General features: G+C 44.0%; 3 protein-coding genes across 4 annotated transcripts; 2 read left to right on the top strand and 1 right to left on the bottom strand.

The window, feature by feature from the left end:
• The first annotated feature begins 617 nt into the window (after nucleotides 1-617).
• Nucleotides 618-3,926, top strand: LOC127006951 (selenoprotein F-like). The gene is given in 5 exon segments (XM_050877345.1): nucleotides 618-756; nucleotides 1,602-1,729; nucleotides 2,129-2,244; nucleotides 2,357-2,405; nucleotides 2,683-3,926. Coding segments are annotated over 5 exon segments (504 nt in total). The 5' UTR covers nucleotides 618-711; the 3' UTR covers nucleotides 2,849-3,926.
• LOC127006950 (uncharacterized) lies at nucleotides 3,363-17,757 on the bottom strand. 2 transcript variants are annotated; one of them, XM_050877343.1, is made up of 15 exons: nucleotides 17,391-17,757; nucleotides 16,668-16,770; nucleotides 16,313-16,494; nucleotides 14,882-15,922; nucleotides 14,237-14,474; nucleotides 13,247-13,476; nucleotides 12,562-12,734; nucleotides 10,132-12,469; nucleotides 9,888-10,025; nucleotides 9,253-9,415; nucleotides 8,650-8,867; nucleotides 8,071-8,310; nucleotides 7,809-7,976; nucleotides 7,014-7,180; nucleotides 3,363-6,681 (listed from the first exon to the last, which is right to left on the bottom strand). In XM_050877343.1, exons 1-15 carry the CDS (start codon nucleotides 17,472-17,474, stop codon nucleotides 4,269-4,271), a joined length of 7,896 nt encoding a protein of 2,631 aa, XP_050733300.1. In that variant the 5' UTR covers nucleotides 17,475-17,757; the 3' UTR covers nucleotides 3,363-4,268. The 2 variants fall into 2 exon arrangements, with proteins under 2 accessions (XP_050733300.1, XP_050733301.1); XM_050877344.1 differs by lacking the exons at nucleotides 14,882-15,922; nucleotides 16,313-16,494; nucleotides 16,668-16,770; nucleotides 17,391-17,757 and having other exon boundaries at nucleotides 14,226-14,368.
• A 294-nt stretch (nucleotides 17,758-18,051) lies between these two features.
• Nucleotides 18,052-23,038, top strand: LOC127006952 (NADH dehydrogenase [ubiquinone] 1 alpha subcomplex subunit 5-like). Its single transcript, XM_050877346.1, has 3 exons — nucleotides 18,052-18,210; nucleotides 18,633-18,794; nucleotides 22,721-23,038. Exons 1-3 carry the CDS (start codon nucleotides 18,193-18,195, stop codon nucleotides 22,886-22,888), a joined length of 348 nt encoding a protein of 115 aa, XP_050733303.1. The 5' UTR covers nucleotides 18,052-18,192; the 3' UTR covers nucleotides 22,889-23,038.
• Nucleotides 23,039-25,029: the final 1,991 nt, after the last annotated feature.

A 25,029-nucleotide genomic window follows, 5' to 3' on the forward strand; every position in this document is an offset into this window, starting at 1 on the left:
ACACCTTTGTTTACTTCCAAATCCATGATGGCTGCCGTTCGTTGCCATGACAACAGCTCAGAGGCCAGCACTATGACGTAATCAGTGCGTGTGTGCGTGCGTTTGTGTGTTATTTGTTCTTGTAAGCAGTTAATAATTATAAGAACTGTACATAAGAACATTCTGATGCGCTCTAAAGAGGATAGAAAGTGAATATTATTCCTTTCCTTCCTCTTCCTCCTCCTCCTCCATCTTTAATTTAATTTTTCGCTTTCAATTAAATTCCTCTTCTTTCTTTTCTTCCTCCTCCTCCTCTCCTTTTCTTATTTTTCTTCTATGTGGGAGAAAACTGATACAGGAGGAGATAAGAAAAAAGAAGGGAAAGGGAAATGAGAAGGGAAGAGAAAGGGAAGGTCGAGAAGGGAAGGGAAGAGAAAGGAAGAGAAGGGGAAGAAGGGAAGAGAAAAGAAAGGAAAGAGAATCAAGCGTTTCATATATCAGATCGAGCAAGAAAACTAGCTGTATATAAATAAATTTTGGATAGTCGTAGTAGTAATATAGTAGTAGTAGTAGTAGTAGTAGTATAGGAGTAGTAGTAGTAGTAGTAGTAGTAGTAGTAATAGTAGTAGTAGTAGTAGTAGTAGTAGTAGTAGTAGTAGTAGTAGTAGTAGTAGTAGTATCAGTATTAGGAGTATCTGGCAACCTTTCATTCAGTGACAGACAGCCGCCAGCATGGGGGACCCCGGCGGCATGGTGCTCTTCATATTAGGGACCATTGTGAGTAAATTAAGCCCTCCATTAACACCACATAGTCCTCTTGGGGTCATTAGTATCACAGGGCAATGGTTAATGAGGTCAGTGAGGCTAAATTATGGGCGTAAGGCTGTAATATATGTGTGTTTTGTGGAGCCATACGTGTCATGTTGTTACTGGAGTGGGTGGGTCTTCCTCCTCCTCCTCTTCTGCGTCCTCTTCTTCTGCCCCTCCTCCTCCTCCTCCTCCTCTTCTTCGTCCTCTTCTTCTGCCCCTCCTCCTCTTCTTTCTTTTCTTATTGTCTCCTCCTCCTCCTTTTCATGTACTTCGTTCTCTTCGTTTTGTTTCCAGCTCATCTTCCTCTTCTTTCTTCTGCTCCTCCTCCTCCTCTCCCTTTTCTTCTTCTATTCTTATTGCCTTCTCCTCCTCTTCCTCCTTATCCTCTTCCCTTTCTTCGTCGTCTTCTTTTTCAGCTCAATTTAATGATGGAAAGGAAAGGAAAGGGAAGGAACAAAAGGAAGGAGAGGATTGGATAGGGAAGGAAAGGATAGGGAAGGGATGGAACAAAAGGAAGGATAGGATTGGGTAGGGAAGGAAAGGGAAGGGACATAGGGATGGAAAGGATTGGGTATGCAAGGGAAGGGAAGAAAGGAAGGAAAGGGAAGGAAGGAAGGAAAGGGAAGGGACTAAAGGAAGGAAAGGAAAGGGAAGGGAAGGAGAGGATTGGGTAGGGAAGGAAAGGAAAGGGACATTAGGAAAGGAAAGGGAAGGGACATAAAAGAAAGGAAAAAAAGAAAGGAAAGGATTTGGATATGAAAGGGAAGGGTGCCACCTTCTCCCTCTTACCCTCACTAAATCCTCCCCAACAGGTGTCCCTAGTGGAGGCTGTCACCCCGGACCTGAGTGCCGGGGAGTGCCTGGCTCTGGGGCTGAACCGTGCCAACCTGCTGTGCTCCTCCTGTGACACCCTCAAGGAGTTCAACTTGGAGGTCCTGGAGTAAGTATGGGGATAATGTCGTAGTAAATGCATGTTCAGCGCAGGTAGGTAGAAGATTCATATATGCTTTCTTACTAATGAGACTTTCTATACAATAAAGTGAGGTCATTCTTTGTTGATTTATACCATAAGCTTCTGGCTATCATGTGTTTGAAGATACCCTAAACTTAATTTAACCTAACCCATCAAAACCCCAGTTACTATAGGTCTTGACTCAGAAAATTCATATATGCTTCCTTACTAATGAGACTTTCTATACAACAAAGTGAGGTCATTCTTTGTTGATTTATACCATAAGGTGCTGGCTATCATGTGTTTGAAGATACCCTAAACCTAACCTAATCTAACAAAACCCCAAAGTACTGTTATCACACATCTCCTTTCCTTCATTCTGCCCAGGCCAAACTGTCGGCAATGTTGCAACGTAGATGACGTCAATGCAGTGCCCAGCAAGTACCCTCGTGCCCAGCTGGAGGTGTGTGGGTGACGACTGGGGGCCTTTCCGCAGGTTCAGGGTACGTAAGTGTGGAGTCAGTCGTGTGTGTGTGTGTATGGGAAGTTAAGGGAAGGGGATCTGGTATTTCTTGTATTTGTTCGTTCATATACTAATTTCTTCTTCTTCCGTAGCATTCGTGAAGAGTGACCGACCTGCGGCTTTCCCCAATCTTACCATCAAGTAAGCATATTATTATTATTATTATTATTATTATTATTATTATTATTATTATTATTATTATTATTATTATTATTATTATTAGCTGAAACTGACCACTTAGTAACACTTATAAGTACATACATAAGTAACCTAATACAGAAACTTATATTCACAGGAAAGAAGAGCACAAGTATACATTAGTCTGTGAGCTAAATCTGACCCCTAGTAGCACTGATAAATGTAATAGTTTCTTTAGTAGTAAATACCGACGATAACTTCTTCCCCTTCCCTCCCCAAGGTACGTGCGTGGCGCCGATCCCGTCATTAAACTGATGGACGAGGATGGCGACGTGATGGAGACGCTCGCCATCGACAAGTGGAACACCGACTCTGTGGAGGAGTTCCTCAACACCTACTTACTGCCCCCCTCTACCTCCCCTGACCAGACTCTTAATGAGGTCTAAAGTGTTGTCCGTTGTTTAAGTAATACAGGGTTGCTCGCTCCTTCTCCCTCAGTCTCTCTTTCACCTGCACCATTCCCTCCTCCTATACCTTGGAGTTATCATTATTATTATTATTATTATTATGATTATTTTGATATATCTATATTTTTCCAGTATAAATTTCTTCTCTTCATGGCAAATCAGATATATCTATTAAAAGAAAATAATGTGTAAAAAAATCATATTCCTAGATACACATTCATAAAAACATTAATTCAACTCAAATTCTTGGTTCTAAAAGTAAAAAAAATAGGGGGGGAGAGAGAGAGATGTGGTGCCGTGAGAGGAAGTAAAGTGATATTCGTAAAAACAGAGAAAAAGTAAATAATAGAGGAAGTGAGTCAATAATGATGAGACTAGATGCGAGTGAAAACAGCTGGTGATGCCGAGAAGAGTGAATTTTTTGTAATATTTTTTCTATTCGATGTTAATTGTGGTATAAACATCTGCTCCTTCCTCCAAATTTTGCCTTCCAGTGTGTGTGTGTGTGTGTGTGTGTGTGTGTGTGTGTGTGTGTGTGAGAGGATTCCAATCACTGCAAACTTCAAAAAATGGTTGTGCTAATAATAATTGCTGTTAGATATCCATTTTTGAGCATATTTCCTTTTTCAACAAGGCATAAAATGTGGAAATCACTTACATATCTAAACTTATAAATAATGAATAAAAGGCAGCAAGGAGAATATTAATAAAAAAGTAAATAAAATAATAAGAGTAAATGTAATTATGTATGTATGTGATGTATATGTGTACTTGTGTGTATGTGTGTGTGTGCGGCAAAGAATCATTCATGTGTACTTGTTTCCTGGGGACTGGAGGGGAGGAAGGGGGATGGGCGGGGTCACCTTGGCATGGGGTCAGGTCAAATGAAGCCATGACCTCAAACCTCTTTTTCAGGCAGGTCACAGTGGAACCTCACCCCCCCCAAGTCAGGGTTACCCCCCCACTTTTTCCCTCTCCCTCCCTTTCAGCCCCCACAGCACACTACCATTGATATTCTTTTTATATGAGTTAAACTGTAATAAACGTTTGGTATATTTGAGTTGTTTCGTAATTAATACCTTCTGATGATATGTCTTCTCTTAGTCGTTAAGTGATGTGGGTTGTCATTATTGCTATTATTATTATTAGTATTAGTATAGAACTCTCCTTGGGAAATCAGATCTATAATAAAGTAGTATAATAAATTTTCATTCAATATATATACATTCATAAATATATAAATTCAGTCTGTCTCCTCTAAAAATATGGGTATCTTATTGTACATGATCAGGTATATATTATAAGTTATTGTATTAAAAAATCAGATTCATACAACACACGTTCATTCATAAATACAATGAGAACCCAACTAACCTCATTCATGGGCTCACTCGGAATTTCATCTCGCTCCATTCACCACACTGTAGCCCTTCTCACCCCATGCCAAGGGATACGCCAGCTTGGAAGACACACCAAATACACCACAGAGGTACTCGAACACCCTACAGGCCACCACGTACACCCCGGCCTCTGTTGCCAGTAGTCTGTTGTGCCAGAGACTATGTTCGGAGGTTAGTGTGTGTAGCGTCTCCCCACGGATGTTTAACTTTAATCTTTCCTCCTCGAGCCAGTCTGGGATCTTCATTTGGGTACAGTTCCTTGTGGTTTGTTTTTGCGTATAATTTTCTCGGAGTGTCGTAACGTTTTCCTCTCCGTTCTTTTTGTGTAATGTGCAGTGGTTCAGATTTTGGGGTATTTTTTTACTACCATCCAGAATATGTTTCAGTTCACCTCTCCCTTCATTTTCTGTGGTCTTGGGTGGATGGTCATACTCTCTGCATTGCCCAGTCAGCCCATGAACACCTGCCAACAAAGACTCACCCACCCGTTCACTTTCTGAGGTCTTATGTAGATGATTACATTCTTTGCATTGTTTGGCCAGCAAAACCTCATCTGCCTCTTTCTTTTCTGTGGTGTTGTGTAGATGGTAACACTCTTTGTGTCGTACAGTCACCCTACGCACGGCTACCATCACTGCCTCACCCACCATCACACTCAGCTGCTTAGGTTCGTGATACAAGTTAGCCGAGTGGGACTGGAAGAGCCTTGTATTATTACCTGTGAGAGAGACAGCTGTACAGGAGGAAGCTAACATACTCTGGCCAGAACCTAGATACCAGAGGATCCTAAGAAGACCCCAATCCTCGGCTGATATACACTCTTCAGCCAGCCATTGAAGGAGCTCGTACAAGGCTAGGTTAGGGTGTGATGGTGAAGGCTGAAGCTCATGTGGCACTTTCGACGGACTATGTGAGGGTTTTAGTAGTGCCACCACAATATCAGCTGCAGAGTCCCTGATGCCAGAGTCCTCATCCTGAAGGAGAGCCACAGTAGCCATGATCAGCTGTTCCTTGAGTGCCAGATCAACACACTGGCACTGGCATAGAAGTGGGTTTATGGCAATGCTGAGTGCCACTGATGCTGCCAGTCTGTGGTCCTCTGAGGTTGTGGGTTGTGAGTGCCGTGTGATGGCTGCTGTGAATGCCTTGAGAGTGCCATGTGTGACGTGTGGCTTCCTCAGCAAGTGTGCTGTGAGGACCAGTGCCGCACATGAGGCTCGGCTCCCTTGCTTGCCCTCCATGCATGCCAGAACCAGTCTCAGCCTATGATTGGGTAGACTCAGACTGGTACTTTCCTCTCTCTCCATCACGGCACTCAGGAGGCTCAGTAGTGCCGCCACAGCCTTAGGAGACAGTGTGTAATCCTCAAGCCGGCACCAGAGGAGCGACTCATACTTCAACAACCTCACGGAGCACTGGCACTCCTTGATCTTGGCTAGAATGGCACTCGAACACCCATCCAGAATGTCACTATCAGCTGGAGGGTTTGCCAAAAAGATATTCTCAATGGTGCATTCGGGCCTTAGTGCCAGCTGTAGGAGTGTGTGTGTGAGGTGGCACTCTGCAGCACCAGGGAGGGATGGCATTGGAGCTTCCATATGCAGGGTATCCACTTCTTTAATCCCCAGTGCCATCATAATCTTCAGTGCCAGAGCTGTGTTGACATGGCACTTATTTTTTGGACCCAGGAGCCAAGAGAGGGCCTCAGTGCCATGGTCTCTAAGCCTGGCATCTGTGGCAAGCTTGGGGTATGTCTGAAGGAAGCTAAAGAGTAACATGAGAAGCCCATTTAGTAGGTTCGTTGGTGTGTGATGATCAGACACTTTAAGGAGAATGCCGAGGGATTGGTCGAGTGCCATGTCGCTAGGGGTGAGGGAGACCAGTGCCGAGGCCGCTAGTCTGCGTACGCCATGGACGGGGGAGGCGAGGAAGCAGGCTGTGGCGCACCAGAGTCTGTGGAGCGTCTTGGCAAGCTGTGGATTCTGTTGTAGCCCAGTGCCGGGTGATAGTCTGGCAACAAGGCTCAGAACTGGCACTAGAATGGAGGCCCTTGTGATGTGTGAAACTGCTGCCTGTGTGTGTATGTGTGTTTCAGAGTGTGTGCATGTATGCGTATCTGCCTGTTTGTGTGTGCGTTTTCCTTGCAATTCAGAGTGTATATGTGTGTGCGTTTTTGTGTGTGTATGTTGTGATGTGTGCGTTTTATTCTCTCGTGTCAATGAATCATCATCCTCATCCTCGCGGCACCCAGAGTCACCCTCCAGCGCCTCAAGGAAGTAGAGTGCCAGGGAAGGGTGCCGCGAGAGGAATTCCGGGGCAGTGAGGCTGTTGAGAGTGGAGGCATCGTCCCTCACCTTCTTCTGCCCCACCAGGCACGACACTAATGACCCAAAGAGCTGTAGCGCTGCGTTCCTGGGGGGCAGAGAGATGCGGATTATTGAGATGTCTTAAGCCTCTATTCTTATACATTTCAGGGCATACACACACATACACACATTCTGTAAGGCTCTGATAGAGGTTGCGGGTGTTAGCTAGTGTTTCCATGGGTAGTTTTATGAGCCTAGTGATGGTTTGACAAGGTTTATGCCATACCATGAATTTGAACACTCTTGAGAACTTCCTTTGTGGCCTTTGGAAATAGTTGTGAGTACCAAAAGCCTCTGAGAATATGGGCTTTAGTGCACAAAAGTGAGGTGTGTACTACCACTATTACTACTACTACTACCGCTGCCATCACCACTTACCGAATGGCCCAAGACGGACTGGAGAAGGCGTGAAGGCAGCAGTTGGTAAGTGGAGTGAGGTGAGGCCGAAGGAATGGGCCGAGAGGGGAGTGGAGTGCCAATGACTGAAGAATGTGGAGTGCCAGAGCCGGTGGAGCGTCAGTAGTGCCAGCCTCGTCCAGGGCAACCTGTGGAGAGTGGAAGGGGGTGGAGTGGAGAGAGGAGCGAGTGAAGTGGTCATTCAACTATTCTTTGCTTCTGTGCTTGTAATTTTTTTTATTTATTTGTAGTTCTTTATTCTATTTTTCTCTTACTTTCTCTCTTTAGTATTCAGTCTTCTTTGCTTGCTGCCTATTTATTCTACTTCTTTTCTCAATTCTTTTTCTCTCTCTCTCTCTCTCCTCTTCTCTCTTTTTCTAGTATTCATGCCAACCTAACCTAACCTGCTCAAGGGCTATTGTGACAGAGATGAGCACTAAGGCAATGGGTAGCTATAGCGTATACCCCTAACTTACCTACCTAACAACACTGAGTCTGCAAAGATAACACACACACACACACACACACACCTCCCCTGCACACTCTGCTCCCCCGTCCCCCCAACAGCCAACAAATATGCATGTTATGCACCTATACATGTGCCCTGTGCATCATTGATCCAGATCCAGATCCAGACACACCAAAAAAAGAAATAAAGAAAGAAAGAAATAGATAAACAAAATGAAAATAAATACATAATCATAACCAACTAAGACAATAGAAATAATAATCAGTTAAAACTCAACTCCACTTCAACTCTTCCCCAGTAAGTCGCACCTCTGTGGAAGCGATGGTGATGAGTGTGGCCAGCGTGGTGGTGAGCAGGGAGGTGGTGGTGCGTGGTGCGGCCCCACACGCAGCCTGCACCATCATGGCCACGCCTGCCGCACGTCGGGTCACGGAGGTGTGGCTTGGTGATCCCAGCGATGACACAACCTCACCAACCTGCCGAGAAAGAGTTATAGAGAGAGAATACTGTCATCCATAATAAACAGATCATTTCCCCCCTAAAACAACAACAACAACAACAACAACTTACCTGTCTATGCAAAATATTCACCAAGCGAGGGTCAACAGTGCCACATGACCCTCTCCATGCGGCACTCTTTAGCAGCAGCTTGGCCCACAGGGAGGCATAGGTGGCCCTCGCTGCCTCCATGGCCCCCTTGTGCCGAGTACCGAGCAGGACCCTGACCACCACAGCCCGAATGAGGTCGTCGATAGCCTTGGGGTCGTGGCTGAAGAGGTGGACGGCTTGGCAAGTGACCTCACAGCAACTCTAGGGTAGGGGGGGGAAGAAAGTGGGTGTTATTCTCTTGTTTTTTATTTTGTTTATCTGTTTGTCTATCTTTCTATCTTTGTTTATCTGTGTTTTCTATCTTGCTATCTTGTTTGTCTGTTTTTTCTTCATTTTTCTCTCCTTTTTTTTGTGTGTGTGTATCTCTCTCTCTCTCTCTCTCATTCGAGTGTGTATATTTTTCTCTCTCCTTTCTATCTTCCTATTTTCTCCTTTTACCTTCGTTTACTCTTTTTTCCTTTCCTGTTTCCTTCATTCACTCTGTCTTCCTTTCTTCCTTATTTCCTTTCTATAAATTATTTCTCTCTCCCTCTCACTAACCTTCAGTATTTGCCAGCAGCAGGAGAGAACAAGAACATGATCACTGGACAGCAATCCCCCCTCCTTCTCCTCCTCCTCCTCCTCTTCCTCTTCCTCCTCCAGTAAAGATGAAACAGATGAAAGCGAGGGATCTTTCTCCACCTCTTCCTCCTCTTCCTTCCCCTTCTCCACCACTCTTCCGACAGCCTCTCCCATCTCGGCAAAGGATGGAGGCACAGCTGTGAGACAAACAGAGCGATATGACGGTAAGAAGACATCATATGTAAACTTATATCAGGATAATATGTAACTCTATCCTATTAAGTTGTTTGGTTCATGGTACAGAAGAAGTGTCAGACCACCACCAGGGCCATTAAGCTACCCCAGGAAATGCCCAAAACTCCTAGGAAAACCCTGTTAAATATGTGTGTTTGGGCACTGAAATGTACAAGAATATGACCTTTAAAACACTTCCCTTAGCAGACTATTCTATTTACTAATCAGGGTCACTAAACTACCCAAGGAAATGCCCAAAACGCCCTGTCAAATATGCGTGTTTAAGAATATGACCCTTGAACACTTCCCCTGACTAATCACTCTCTCCCATTCCATAATACTTCATACCTGCCCCAAGGAGTGACGTCGAGGCCAGAGTGTCCAGAACAAACTCCACCAGCTGCTGTAGAAGAGAGGCCAGGCGGTAAGGCAGATCAGAGGGATGGGTGGACGCGCTTCCATTCTCCTTCCCTGTCCCTTCCTCGGCCTGGCTGATGCAGCGCCCAAGAGCCTGAGGAAGGAAGAACGGAGGGAGATGTGTGTCAAAGTGTCGTTTTTTTGTTATGGTAGGTTAGTTAAAAGCTTTCATGGGGTGTTTTTATGTTCAGTGAGGGTGAAAAGGCTCCCTCCTCCTCCTCCTTCTCCTCCTCTATATTCTTTTCCTTCTCTTCTACTTCCTCTTCCTCCTCCTCTACTTCCTCTTCCTCATCCTGGTGTGTGTTAAAAGACGAGAAAGAGTTTTGTGTATTTTCTCTTTCTACCACTACACATAAAATCACCCTTGAAAACTACCTATTCCTTGTGTGTAAGCCTCTTCAAACAGGTGTTCTTAGGTATTGAAATGGTTGAGTACATAACAGTAAATAATAAATGAGGGTTAACACAAATTATCAGATGAAGCACTTGAGCACTGAGGCCACATACAGCTACAGCATGTGCCCCAAACTTAACCTTATCCCTACTAGCCTAAAGTCACACTATACCTGCAGAGTGCCATGGATGGGTGTGTGTCGGGCGGCACTGAGAAGGTTGTTCTGGGCGGCACCAAACTGGCGCTCCACTCTGGCTAGGAGGCACTCAACAAGGGAGGGTGAATGAGTGCCACAACCACCACCACTACCCTGGGAAAATAATATAATGTGGGGGATATGAATGTGTTGTTATTATTATTATTATCATTATCATTATTATTATTATTATCATTACATAACACCATACAGCTCTTACCTTCATTTCCACCCCAAACACAGCCTCCAGCACATCCCCTTGGCACTCTCTCGGCAGGAGGAGTGCCACCGTGAGGGCCAGGGTACCACCACTCTCCGCATCGCTGGCCTTGGGGGAGTCGCAAAGCCTCAGCGCACATCTCATCCACTCCTTCCCCTCAGAGGCACTCAAATGCATCCCCTGAGAGGCAAACAGGCAGATGATCTCACACGCTTCTGTTCGAATGTCGCTCATCTCATCTTGGGCTAACTGGAGAAGGGTCGTGAGTGTCCAAGGGTATTTGAGGTCCAGGAAAGGCTGGTTTAATGGCCCTTTGTCTCCATGGGTATCTAGAAAGGGCTGGGAAGGGTGGATTTGAGACCCTTTGCTTCCATGGATATTTAGAAAAGTCTGGAAAGGCTTATTTTGAGGCCCTTTATTTCGATGGGTGTCCAGAAAAGGCTGATTTTGTGACCCTTTATTTCCATGGGTGTCTGTAGAAGGCTGGTTAAATGACTCTTTGTTTACATGGGTATCTAGAAAGGGCTGGGAAGGCTGGATTTGTGGCCCTTTGTTCCCATATGTGTGCAGAAGAAGCTGGTTTGATGGGTCTTTCTCCTCATGGGTGTCAACAAAAGCCTGGTTCAATGCCCCCATAGCAGATTGGTTTGATGGCTCTCTGTCTCCTTGGGTACTGACAACACTCTTCATAAGGGGTTGTGATGCTGTTTCTCCTTTCTCACAGTCTTCATTGCAATCTAACGGGGTTTCAATGCTGTTTTCAAGGCCTTTATATGCATTACAAGATGGTGTGACATGCGATTGACCAGACATATTCTTATCAACCCCAAAACTCTTGTCCTTATGAGATAGTGTGACATGCAACTGACAAGCCACATCCTTTTCCTGAGGTGATGTGACATGCAACTGACCAAACACATCCTTCTCACACCTTACACCCTCGTCCTCCAGAGCTGATTCACCACACGACTGACAAGTGCTATTCCTCCAAACGCCTTTCTTCTTCTCAGTGAGAGTGTTTAGGTATGTTACGAGTGGCTCAGGGCTCGTGTTGCTCCTCTTCCCAAGACTAGGGTGAGCCACTAAGGGTAAGAGAGCCACTAATATCTCCTTATAGAGCTGTAAGGCAAGGATGCGGCGTTGGTAGTTAGAGTCTGGCGCCATTCCGCGGTGTACCTCCCTTGCAAGCCCCAGGATGATGTTGGCGCTGGTTGATAGCACGCCCTCTTCCTCCTCCTCCTCCTCTTCTTCCTTTTCCTCTATCTTCCCCTTCTCCTCCTCTTCTACTTCCATTTTCTTCCCTTCTACTTCCTTTTTTCGAGAACTTTCATCACAATTAATCCCTTTCTTCTCTTCCCTTGGCACTGCACCTGATCCGAGAGTGCCAACTGACCCCAAATATCCTTTCCCCATACCCTTAGTCCCTTTGCCAACCTGACCCTTAGACTTAGAGGCACCCCTTGACCTCTTAGTAACATTGGCACCCCCAGATTTACACACAGAGGCAGTGGCACCCCTCAGCCTAACCATGAGTGCCGCAACGCATTTTAGGAGGCCTTGACGGAATGGTGCCGAGTCGATGTTCAGGTTATGGGTGAGGAAGGTCTTGAGGCACTGTGCTTCGAAGGGCGTAACTGGCTGGGATGTCTTCTGGGTCTGGCATAGGAGGTGAAGGGCCTCGAGCCGCACGTTTTCGTCCCTGTGTCGAAGTGCCATTGTGATGTAGTGGTGGATTTGTGGGTTGTGGTCTTCCTCTTCTTCTTCATTTTCTTCTTCTTCTTCCTTTTCTTTTCCTTTGTTCTCTTCTTTCTCATCTTCTTTTGGTTCATTCTTGTTTATATTTCCTTCTTCCTCCTCTTTTATGTCTTTTTTGTCTATATTTTCTTCTTTTTCATCTTTATTTTCCATTTCCTGGCTTCTTTTTCTATTTTTCTCCCCTTCTTGTCTTTCATCTTCCACTATTCTTCCTTCTTTCTCTTCCTTTCTTGCTTCTTCCTCTTCTTCTTTCCTCTCCTTCCCTGGCCTCTCTTCCTTGGCACTCTCACCTTCATCCCTGGCACTCAACAACCCCTCATCCATTACCTTCAAACTGGCACTCTTCTCTCTCTCCATATCTCTGGCACTCAACATCCCACTATGCCAATTAGTGCCACTGACGTCCCTTTTCTTCCCCTCCAGATGCAGTGACCCTACAGAGCGTGCCACCCTGAGAAGTGCCATGCGGGCCAGCCAGGAGGGGGTATCAGTGCCGCAGGGTGCCAGCAGAGCCCAGTGGACCTCAGGGAAGCGCCTTAAAGTTGGGGGCAGCCAGAGAGTCAAGATGTGCTGTTGAGTTAGTCTGAGGAAGAGAGAGAGTGAGGAGTTGAAGTACAGGAGAGTGTTATGGGAATGCGTTGTGGCAGAAGGTACGGTAACTAGAGTGGCACTGACCTATCATGGGAGCACAGTGCCTTGCAGATGGGTGCCAGAAAGTGAGTCCTCCAGGATGCCTCCCGTAACTGTGCCAGAAACACCTTGTAGACAGCAGTGCCGGGGGGGGCCAAGTGGTTCACCCCCAGACTGTAGGTGAGGTCAGATGGCAGGGATGGGTGATGCTGCAGGGCCTGGGGGTGGATGAGTGGGTATAAGCTAATGGATGCAAACTACTGGATATAAACTAGTGGAATTGATTTGATGGATGTAAACTGATGGATGAAATTTGACAGATGAAAACTGATGGATGTAAACTGGCGGATGTAAACTGGTGGATGGAAATTGGCAGATGAAAATTGATGGATGAAAACTGACGGATGAAATTTGATGGATGAAATTTGACGGATGAAAACTGATGGATGTAAAATGATGGATGAAAATTGATGGATGAAAACTGATGGATGTAAAATGATGGATGAAAATTGATGGATGAAAACTGATGGATGTAATGTGACGGATGAAAACTGGCGGATGAAAAATGATGGATGTAAACAAGTTGAATTAAATTGAAATTAACTTGATAAACTAAGATTTGGAGACGAGACCCTTCAAGTATATATACTCACTTCCTGTATATCACAACTAGGTAAACTCATACACTTACACACACACACACACACACACACACACACACACAACCCACCTCTTCACAGCCAAGATGGGTCACAGCAAGAGCCAGAGGAGGGTAGGAACTTTTGCTGCTCCATATGGAAGAGGAGAAGGAGGGGGAGAAAGAGGAGGAGGAGGAGGAGGAGGAGGAGGAGAGAAGAGCGTCCAGCATTTCCTTGGCCAGCTTCTTTCGTTTCCCTTTCTCTCCGTCTTCGTGGAGGGAGAGAAGTTCCTCCATACACTTGCCCACCATCTCTCCAACACCTGAGTGGGGAGGAAAGGTGTGTTATCTCTCTCTCTGTTTATTTCCTTCTCTTTCTCGTTTTCTTTAAAGTTTTCTCTTTCTCCCATTTTCTTACTCTCTCTCTCTCTATCATCACTCACACATGAAAATCAGATATCAAATTACTATACAAAAGCTGCATTACAACACATATAAGATTAATAATACTAATGACCACAAACACACAATAAATCCAGCTTAAAACACTATCAAAAGAAGAAAATTCCACTTCTTAACGAGACAAAAACACACATTTCCATTTAATCATTTGTTCATCTTCAACTTCTCTCAAGCATCCTAGTTATAACATTGCTAACTATAAGATAACTTGTATCTATCATCAAAGATTTTTATTTTATTCCTATTCAATTTCAGAAGCTCTCAAGCCTCCTAGTTATAAGCTTCCTATAACGGAAAGACACTTCGCAAGGAAAGACTAACTGGGAAAAGGCACAAAGGAGAGAGGACTTAAATGAATAGACTTTAACTATGAGATAACACATCAACAGGGAGGCTCATGGTACAGAAGGGTCAGACCACCAGAAGGGTCATAGAACTACCCTAGGAAATGCCCCAAACTCCTACAAAAGCCTAGTCACATATGTGTACTTGGCCACACAAATGTTTAAGAATATGACCCTAAGTTTCACGATGTAGTAAATAAGTAAGGTCAAGTCTATCTATCTATACTTAACCTTATGCAAACCAATCCTTCCGTCACTCTACTCACCCAAGACCCACCTTTTGCAGGACTCTCCCACGATGCATTCATGAGTTCACACACGGGTCCTGGTGATCCTGGGGCCATGCTGAACAGTGGCTCCTGTGACGGATGTGGTGGCCCTGAGGGAAGCGTGTGGCCCTGTGGCACTCTCTCGCTCCCTTTCCCACTTTCCTTTGGCACTGAATGGCTGCTGGTTTTTGTTTGTCGTTCCAGAGCGCCGAGGTTTCTTACAGTACGGAGCCAGAGGTGTAGAGTCTAAGGATGGATAGGTGGTTAGTTGGACATTATATATTAGCTGTTATTGATATCCATGAAAAGGCATTAAAGGAAAACAAAAAGAAGTTGATATAGACCCAAACAGAATCCCCTTGATGAGCAGAACTGGATATGAAAACTAAGAGAGACAGAGAGTAAGGTTAAGAGATGAATAAAAAGACTACCATATACAAACACAAGGTTTATGTATTTATAGGGATGCGTTCCTGGACTCATATATTAAGTGACGTAAGTGGTGTTGAATGAGAGCTTGCATTATATTCTTACATGTATTTCACCTCTGTCTATCATTAGGAAGAAGAGAGTCTGAGATATAAAAGACAGCCACAGTACAACGTTGATCTAAGTAAAATATAAGTTACACAAGATTACGATATCATACTTACTTGGAAGGCTTGATAAGTGTGTTGGGCGGCTTCTCCACTACACAGCTTAAGTAGAAGTGGATGAAGAGAGAAGAGAAATGCCTTGCCTCCATATTCCTGGTTCTCCTCCTCCTCGTTCTCTTCTTTTTCCTCCTTCACCACCCACTTTCCTCCAGCATTCAGCATACCTTGGAGGAGAAGGGTGGAGGAGGAGTGACAGCTTTCCTCCAACTCGTCTTCAAAATTCCTCTTCGATAGTTTCATTCCCTCGTCTCCTTTTCTCGCTTTTTCCAGAGCTGATTTGACTTCCCTGAGATGAATGCTTTTAATTCTTTCTGTGTTTTTCTTTACTGTTTCTCCTTCTTCTTTATGAATTTTTATTGTGGTTAATTCTTCCTCTTCCTCTTTCTCTTCTTCCTGTTCTTTTGCTTTTATTTTTAGTGTTTTTGTTTTCCCTTTCTTTTCTGCCTTTCCCTTCACACTCTCTTTCTCATGGCTTGCTATAGTGCTTTCTTCTTCTCCTTCTTCTTTAATCTTTTCTTCCTGTGTATTTGCTTTCATTCCTTTCCCAGCAAGTTTAGTGTCCTTTAAATGTATGTGGGTAGTTGCTCTAGTGCTCAGTTTTGTATCATCTTCCATATGTTCTTCTTCTTCTTCCTGTTCTTCATCATCTTTTCCTTCCTTTCTTTTTGTATTGCCTTCCATACATTCTCTTTCTTTCTCCAGTTCTTCATCTTTTCCTTTCTTCCTTCTTGTATCACCTTCCATACATTCTTCTCCCTGTTCTTCATCATTTCCTTCCAATACCTTTCCCCTCCTTTCCCTCCTAAGATAATTCACAACCCAGAGAGTGTTGAGGAAGGTCCCTGTGGCTCTTTGTGGCTCAAGATGCTGCAATACAAGCCACAGCACTGAGGAGGTAACCAGCGCATGACTCCCTGATGCCTGTGCTGTTAGTAGTGCCTTGGTGAGGGCCACATGGGCTGACATTAGTGCCTTGTTCTGTTCTGGTGGTGGTGGTGATGGTGAGTGGTGGTGGTCTTTTAGTAAGGCATAGAGGACCTGGAAAGTAAGGAGAATATGTATAGTGAGTGGCTTAATGAATGTATGTGGAAGTGAAAATAGAGAAGTAAGAGATAGAAATAAATAAAAATAAATACACAAGGTTGCATAAAAAAGGAATGTGGAAGTTGAAATAGCCAAGGAAAGAGAGGGAAAAAGAATGGAAAAATATACATAAAAATATATAGCAAGTTACTTAAAAATATAAATGTGAAAGTTAACATAGAAAAAGAAAGATGGAAAAAATAAGAAATAAATAAGAATGTTTTCGTATATAATTCCTTTTTTAATTTTTGTCCTTTTCTTTCTACTTTAGCTATAATTATTATTATTATTATTATTATTATTATTATTATTATTATTATTATTATCATCATCATCATTACTCACCCTCACAGCCAAAAGGAAGGATGAAGGTGGCCAAGACTCCTCCTCCTCCTCCTCTTCCTCTTCCTCCTCCTCCTTCCTCAGTGTTCCCAAGAGTTGACAGCAGACCCGCAGCAGTTCCCTCCAGCAGGACTCCCCCAGCAGGACCCCTTTCAAGGCCGGGCATCCGTCACAGCAAAGGGCAACTGTGGGTGTAGAGGGCAGGGCTAAATAAGTACGGTAACATTAATGCATGGGAGACCTATATATAAATTTGTCAGAAAGATTAGTTTAGCTCATGAAACCCACCTAAATATAGAGTTGATGCTAGTAATCTTTCTTCTACATATATACAGCATAACAATGGTACTCCCTTTACCTAGCAAGGCCTGGCGGGGGTCTTGATTTAATAGACAATGCAGCCTGGTGGTGACTTGTGCTAGTAACGCCTCTCTCTCCTGTTCTCTCAGCGCACACACCACCTGACAGACACATAAAGGGACAGTTAATTAATGAAGTTTTTTACAGTAAAGGAAGCAGCTCAAGGGGAAAGAAATTGAATAAAGGAACAGAAAAAATATGGAGAGAATGGAGATAGAGGTAAATATGGAGAGAGAAGGGAAAGGGAAGAATGTAATGGAGAGAAAAGGGAGATAGAGAAGTAAATATGGAGAGAGAGAGAGAGAGAGAGAGAGAGAGAGAGAGAGAGAGAGAGAGAGAGAGAGAGAGAGAGAGAAGATAAAAGAAAATATGGAGAGAAGAGGGAGATAGAACATAATGGAGAAGGGAGAGAAAAAATAATGGTGAGAAGGGAAAGGGAAGAACAAGGGAGAGTGAGAGAAGGAAGAAGTAAATAAATGAGAGAGAAGAGAATTAAAAGTACATAATGGTGACAGATTAACACCACAACATGAACCAAATATATAAAAAAAAAAAAAACTATATAATCACACCCACCATGAGAGGCAGAAACATCATGACATTATTGGCATAAGGTAAACAAAAATACATAATGGCGATAAGTGAACAATACGAGATAAATCAAATCCTGTACACTGCAATAAATAAATAAGATAAAAAAAAACTATAGAATCACACCCACCTTGCAGCGCCGTGCCTTGGTCCTCTGCTCCTCCTCCTCCTTCACCGTGAACAGCTCCTCTAAAACACCTTCCCTTCCCTCCATCACTTCATAAATAAACTCAGTGAATAATAAATAGAAGAATAAGTGGATAAATTAGTATATATAACAGGTTTTTAGGGTGTTTTGGCTGTCTTGAAGGTTGTTGTGGTTGTCCCTCCAATGTAAACAAACACACGTGGATGACAGCCGTGCGGATTGTCACACTCAGCTGATATATTTATTTATGTATTTATTTATTTTTTACAGCAGGGGAGACAGCTAATGGGCAATAAAATGGTAAATATGGAGACTCACTACGCGCCTCCAATATTGCCCCCACGAAAATAACAACCTTTCCGGCGCATCATACATGTGTGTGTGTGTAGGGGGGGGGGGGTCCAGGGGGGGAGCAACATCCCCGTTAGAGGTTAGGTTATGTAAAGTTCGGTTGGAGTAGTTTTAAATATGCTCCCCCACCAAAACACCCGATTTCCCACGGGTCCCACAAAATCGTTATGGGAAGGGAGGCTGTCCCAGAGTTTACCAGTAGAAGGGATGAAAGAATGAAGGTGCTGGTTAACTCTTGCATAAGAGATTTGGACAGTAGGGGATGAACAAGAATAGAAATTCGAGTGCTCTAGTATAGCGAATAAAAAGGAAAATAAAAAGTACATGGATAAAAAAGCGTGAAAATAGCCAAAGCAGAGGTACGACAATTTTGATTAATGGTGCACGATACGATATTACGGTGCCCGAGACCCAGACCCACACCGAGATAAACATGGCGACGAAAAAGCTGGTAAGTTATATCATTTTTCGCGTTTGTGTCGATTTATGAAGCTCCCGCGTGCCGCCAGTGACATATTTAAGAACCTGTGAGACTATTGCACCATTAAAACTGATATAGAAGGCGAAATAGAGGATTATATAGGCTGTATGGAGGCTTAAAAATGACCGGCCCTCCTATTTCTGGATTTTCCATTTCCTATTTCCTGTATTTCTTCGTATTTCTTACATATTTCAGGATCTCTAAGTCTATTGCGCTGGGAAAATTGTTATAGTAAGCGGAATAGAATTTTACATGAGATCTATTAAGGCACACACGCCCGGCCCTTTCCTATTGCTGTTGTAGATTTAGGGGTCGGCCAGTCTGGGGGCATTTTTCCATTATTTTTCCTTTTTTGTACTAGACTTCTTACTATAATACTGTAATCTTTGCAGACAACCGGCCTTACTGGCCTGGCCGTGGCAACGCACCCCCACCACATGCTGGGAGTCCTCTATGGCAAGATCCTCAGGTGCCTGCAGAAGATGCCCTCAGATGCTGCTTACCGGAAGTACACGGAACAGATTGTCACGGAGCGGTACAACTATGTGAAAACGGTAAGTATTCACTCCTGTGCTCTGGTGGTGGGTAGATATTTTAGGAAATTCAATAATTTAAAAGTATAGTTTTATTGCAATAGTATATGATTATAATGGCCACCACCACAACACACAGCCACCTAATGAGTGTTGCAGACTTGTGTCCAGCACCTGCCAAACCCCAGATTTTTTACCTGGATTCTATTTTGGTTCCCAGACTTGACCGGGCATGTGTCTGACAATTCCTGGCCCCTGTTATTTGCCCAGGAAATCCAGTATGCGGGAAATCAAGCGTCAACTGTATTTTTAAAAAATTCTCCAACTTAATTAATTTGCTCCATAGTTATTTTGTCCAATGCCATGCGATCTCAGAGCAAATTCTTGTGTTGGAAGCCAGGTCACTAGTTTAAAAGTTTTCCAACTAAAATTCTCATTCTCATTCACCAATATCAGTTTATAACATTTTGGTTAGGAATAGATTGTTTATCAGGCATTAGGTCTGGCTGTTTAATAACTAAGATGTGAAAAAAGAAGTTGCATAATACACCTAGGATAATAGGATTGAGTGCCTCTGCAGGCCCAGGTTTGATCCTGGCCTGGGACAGTCAGCCCACACTTCAACCAGCTGTTCATCCTCCCTTTCTGGCTGGTTGATAAATGGGTGCTTGGGGAAGGGAAACTGTGGTAACCCGGATGTCACACTTGCCCTGTGTCCCAGAGTAATGGGTTCTCATCCACCAAAGGCTCAAGGGCCAGTGTGATGGAGATTATCACTGAGGTCATCCACAGCTTAGCATATGCCCAAAACTTTACCTATCTTTACCTTTGGATTTTGATTAGTACAGGTAACTCGATTTACGCGAGTATTGCGTCCTTGAAGAGGTCGCGTAAATCAAAAACAATGTAAATCAAACAAGAGGTAGGTTTCTGTCGAAAAATAAATACCGTATTTTGCGGTATATAATGCGCACCCCAAACTTTAAGACAACAATTTTGAAAAAAAAAAGTTCTTAAAATGCTCAGAAATATGTACGGGTTAAAGAACATTGACAATGTACAGTTTCCCGAAATTTATATATTTTTGGTGTAATCTTTACTGCTTGAATTGACAAGTGTCCTTGAGTAAAGCAATGAAAATGGTGGCCGGGCTGGTGTTGTGAGAAATACATCCCTGTAAACATACTGATGATGCACAGCTTCTGATATCATAATAAGCATATTATTCTCACCATCGCTCGTAGGTTATGACAGACAACTAGGCAAGACACAATTCACACGGTTCTGGTGACACGCGGCATGCAGCTATTTGTTGTTTGGGTGTGGTTGTGTGGTTTTCAAACAATGCAAATGGTGGTCGGGCTGGTGTTGTGAGAAATATCTCCTCGTACATACTGATTATGTACAGCTTCTGAGATCATAATAAGCATATTATTCTCACAGTCACTCGTAGGTTATGACATAACTAGGCAAGACACAATTCACGCGATTCTGGTGACACGTGGCATGCAGCTGTTTGTTGTGTGGGTGTGGTTGTGTGGTTTGTAAACAATACAAATGGCGGCCGGGCGTGAAATAACTCCTCGTACAAGACTCATGATGTACAGTTTCTGATATCATATTTACCCCAATGTTCTCACTAATATTAATAATTAATAATGAACACATGGATATTTTTTTCCAATATGATTCTTTTATGTAGCTTGTACTGCTCCTTAGTCATACAATCGTAAGCCAGCTGTGACATCAAGATCAAGATCATACAAATGACGCCCGACGGGAAAACGGGATAACAGCAGGGCATGGGCGATCCTCCACCAATTTAATTTTTGTATAGTAGTTATTTGATCGCCCTGTATTCCATGGTAACATATTATAAGACAGCTAGGGAGTATGAAGGATCATTAACAATAATATAGGTAAGTTTGCAGTTGTTATTGGATAAGACGAAACACAGACCCTTAAAAACACTCCAAAGAAGAAAAAAAATCATTAAAAATTTGTACATTTGCCGTATAACGCGCTGGGCTAAACTTTCAGGCATTTTTTATGTGAAAAAGGTGCGCGTTATACATTCAGTAGAGAGAGAGAGAGAGAGAGAGAGAGAGAGAGAGAGAGAGAGAGAATATCCATACCACCGAGATATCCAATCAGGCACTCAGTCTCAGCCTCACTCGTCTGAGAAAGAAATGAGGGACAGCATGAGCGCCTGGCTAGTATTGGTACCGGTACCATACAGTATAGCTGGTACCGTTAGTACCGGTACTGGTACTATTACCTGCCCTCCCCTATCGTTGAGTAGCGTGGCAGCGTGGGTACTGTATTGTTGTTAAGTGGCGCACGGGAAGAACTGAGCTCAGCTGTGTGGCCACGGCGTGAGACATATGGTGGCCACTCCATAAAATATCGCGTATAAGTGGAAAAAACGTGTAAATTAAACATTTATTTGGATTTTGGACCCCGCGTTATTTAAAAAACGCGTAAAACAAACTTGCGTAAATCGAGTTACCTGTGTAGGACTTGCTTGAGGAAAATATCAAATTAAAATGCTAGCATGTGTAGTTTATTGAATATTAGTTCATGTTCTGAGAAAGGGAAGTAAGAAAAGAACACAGTACAGACTCCTTTTTTATTATCACTCTATATAAAGTTTCAATTTACATAGGTACTTTACACTAAGAAATGCATCACCTGACTACAAGTATGTATGTTATTACCGGACGCTGTTTGACCCATTAGCCAGGCAACGTTGTGCAACGCCACCAGCAGTCCAGTAGCAGGCAGTCCCAGCACTCCAGTAGCAGGCGTGGGACTGCCCTTGCAATATCAATGGCATGGGAGCTAACAAATGTTGCCAGAATGGCAGTGCCAGCCAAACAGTCAAACCAAGACCAAGCCCCGCTGGCAAGGAGACACTTTAAACAATGGAAACGTTGCAGTCAGTGACTGTGGCCAGTGTGACATGTTGCAAATGGACACAGGGCAGCCCTATGTAAAAAAAGTTGATCCGTTAGCCACACAACTCCTGCAGGTGGGTTGTTGACTAATGGAACAGTGGATCAGCTGAGTGCAATGAAGTTGCTGCTGATGCTGTACTTCTCGCAGAATCGCTGGAGGTCCTGGTGATGGCTCTCAAAGTGCTGCATGAGGAGGTGAAGCCCCTGGGACTGAAGGTCACAGTTCAGTCTGTTCATTCATGTGGTGATGATGTCTAGGTCACCAAAAGCTTCACATACCTTGGTAGTGTAGTGCATAACAATGGTGGGTCTCAGCAAGACGTCACTCGATGGATTGGCCTGGCCCATGGTGTTATCGCCTCGCTCAGTATATGTAGTGTATATGGCATTGTTGATATCTATGCAGGCGGACAAAGATTTGAATCTGTAAGTCCCTTGTGCTCCCTGTCTTACTGTATGGCTGTGAGACATGGCCACTGAATAGTGACTTGGAGAGGTGTGTTGATGTCTTTGGTACCAAGTGCCTTTGCAGGATCATGGGCTATCGCTGGTATGACTTAGTGTCGAACCAGCGACTACTCCATAAAGGTGTATCAAGGCCTGTTACCAGCTTAAGTCTGAACACCAACTCCAGCTGCACAGGCACGTGGCATGCCTCCCACACATCGATCCTGGTCACAGGGTTGTTTCTGTACGAGACAACCTTGATTGGAGGACACCAAGGGGGTGCCCTCGTAACTCATGGCTGGGGCAAGTCAACCGATTTGGGAAGGACTTGGGACGTACAGGGCATCAGTGTGAGCTTGCTTGGGAGAACTGCTTGGAGTATGGGTGGTGTATGTTCCCCGCTAGTTAGTTAATATGATGCGACTTGAGCTTCGTCAGAAAGTGTCTCACAAGTATTATCTTGCCATGTTTAGTTTACAATGGAAAATGAGTTTACTGAAAATACTTCTTCCCTCATTTTAGCCTCATATTTTTTACCAACAGGAAACTGATGTTAACAAGCTTGAGAAGGCTATCGATTCAGGCCAGCTGGAAGAGGTCATCAAACAAGCAGAAAATGAACTATCTCTTGCACGGAAAATGCTTGACTGGAAGCCATGGGAGCCCCTCCAGCAGGAGCCACCACAGGGACAGTGGAAGTGGCCCTTGTAGAGGACAGCAGCAGCAGCAGGTGTTCCTTCAGTCTTTGAATTTGTTAAAAATATCTAGAGGAGTAAGCAATGCTTCTAAATGTATATATATATTTAAAATATTTCTTTAACAAGTTGTACATGAAGTAGCTTAAGTAAATTTTGAACTGGTTTTGTGGTTGTGAATGAAGTGATCCTACGTATATGTTTTAATCTAGTTGTAGCACATTAACCAACCAACGGGGAGCATGCTCCAGGGTGCATGTTGCTTCACTCGCCCACCTCCTCCACCTCCAACAGTCCCTCATAGCAAGTGCCCACACAGTTACCCATTCCATTCTAAGCCACTTGGTAGGATTGTTCAACTTGTCCCAGCCATGAGTTATGTGGGCTGCATAGTTGGGATTTTACTGTAATTAAATGGCACTCTTATTTGATTAATCTGTGTGTTGTTCCTGTAATCATGCTGAGGTGTTGACATCTGGCCATTACCTTACTGTGCTGCAGACTTGGCAGTGCAGCATGTTGCTGGTCACAGTGGGCACCCTCATGGCTACTGGGGCCACCCAGTCAGCAGCCTCATTCCATCACCGACCCACATGGCTGGGCACCGAGTTGAGCTGTACATGGTAACTCAATGCAGCTCTAGGTGTGGTTAAGGATGTTGGTGATGAGTCGCATGTTGTCACTTGGCTGAGTCTGCTGAAGAACCTATTGGACAGATCTGGAGTCCTTGTGGATGACCCATGTGTCCTCCTGCCAGTGCCGGCCTTCTCCAAGGCATGCTGCATCAACACCAATTTGATCTGCAAGGTGAAGCAGTGGTCAGGTGATCTTTTATTTATTTACTTAATTTTTTTTTTTTTTACAAATACTTGAGGGTGAAAAAAAAATAGAAGAAAAAAGCTGCAGTGACATTGCTACCACAAGCAGTGTTCAGAGGAATATCTGATATACAGAGGCCAGAGTCATTTGGAAAAAGTGCCTTGAAAGAGTTCTAGTCATAGGCAGAAGGAAACACAGATGAAGGACTGTTCCAGAGTTTACCAGCAAAAGGGATGAAAGAATGAAGATACTGGTTAACTTTTACATAAGGGTTTTGGATAGTATAGGGTCACTTTTTTATAAGTTTTGTTTTCTACTGATTCTTATGATTTTCTAAAATATATGAAGGTTAGTAGAAAAGATAAAACAAAAGTAGCTTGTAAGGTAGGAGACAAGATATGGGGTGGGCACATTTATACAACCATTCTTAATCCCCTAGGTCTAAGGCCTAGACACCCTAACATGAAAAATGTAACAAAATCCCTGAGAGTAGTGTGCCACTGTCAAATGTGTGCCATGGGGTGGAGAGGCTACATAACAAGAAGAGTGATTGAAAGAGTAAAGAACATATTAAGGGCAGACTGATGACAACGAGAAGACTGAGGAGGAAATAGAAGAGGTTTGCAGGCTGTGGAAATATGAAGAGGGAGGAGCAAGGCCACAGTCACATTAAGGTCACTGGTGGAAGTAAAATCTTGTTAACTTACAAGCTTGTAAAGACTGAGAGCTTAAACAATATATGGATCAGGAGAGATGGGAAAAAAAAAAATTACTCGTGCGTGTGTGTGCGTGTGTGTGTGTAATTCACCACGACCTGAACACGAGCTGGATTTGTCATCGCCAGCAAGTACCCTCTGATTAAAGCAAGGTTCGTTTAGTCGATCTCTGGGTACTGCCAGGACCATCACACACCACACCTCATCCCCTTTGCTCAAGGGGGTACAGTAACCGCTCCTTGTCAGTGGAAAAATCCCAGCCTGAGCGGGGCTCAAACCTCCACCTGCCAGGCCGTGAAGCCTGGCAGCGCTGAGCTGCTTTTACCACTGAGCTATCGGAGCGATGCTTTGGAGCGATGTGTGTATATGTGTGTGTGTGTGTGTGTGTGTGTGTGTGAGGTTTCAGCCGTACCCGGCGATCCGTCACTTCTGCTAAGCTCCGATCTCAGTCTGAGCGGGCACTGGCTGGCGATCGCGAGTCTATCGCGTGATCTGATAACAATGATTTACACCCACACGGCTACCACAACGCTCAGCTCCACCGATCACCGTAGTCGCGGGACGGTCCGAGCTGTGTTATTCGTCCTGCGAGCCCAAGAGGAAAATATTTGTGGTCTGTGGT

Source organism: Eriocheir sinensis, chromosome 34 (genome assembly GCF_024679095.1).
Source record: "Eriocheir sinensis breed Jianghai 21 chromosome 34, ASM2467909v1, whole genome shotgun sequence".
Classification (NCBI taxonomy): Eukaryota; Metazoa; Arthropoda; class Malacostraca; order Decapoda; family Varunidae; genus Eriocheir; species Eriocheir sinensis.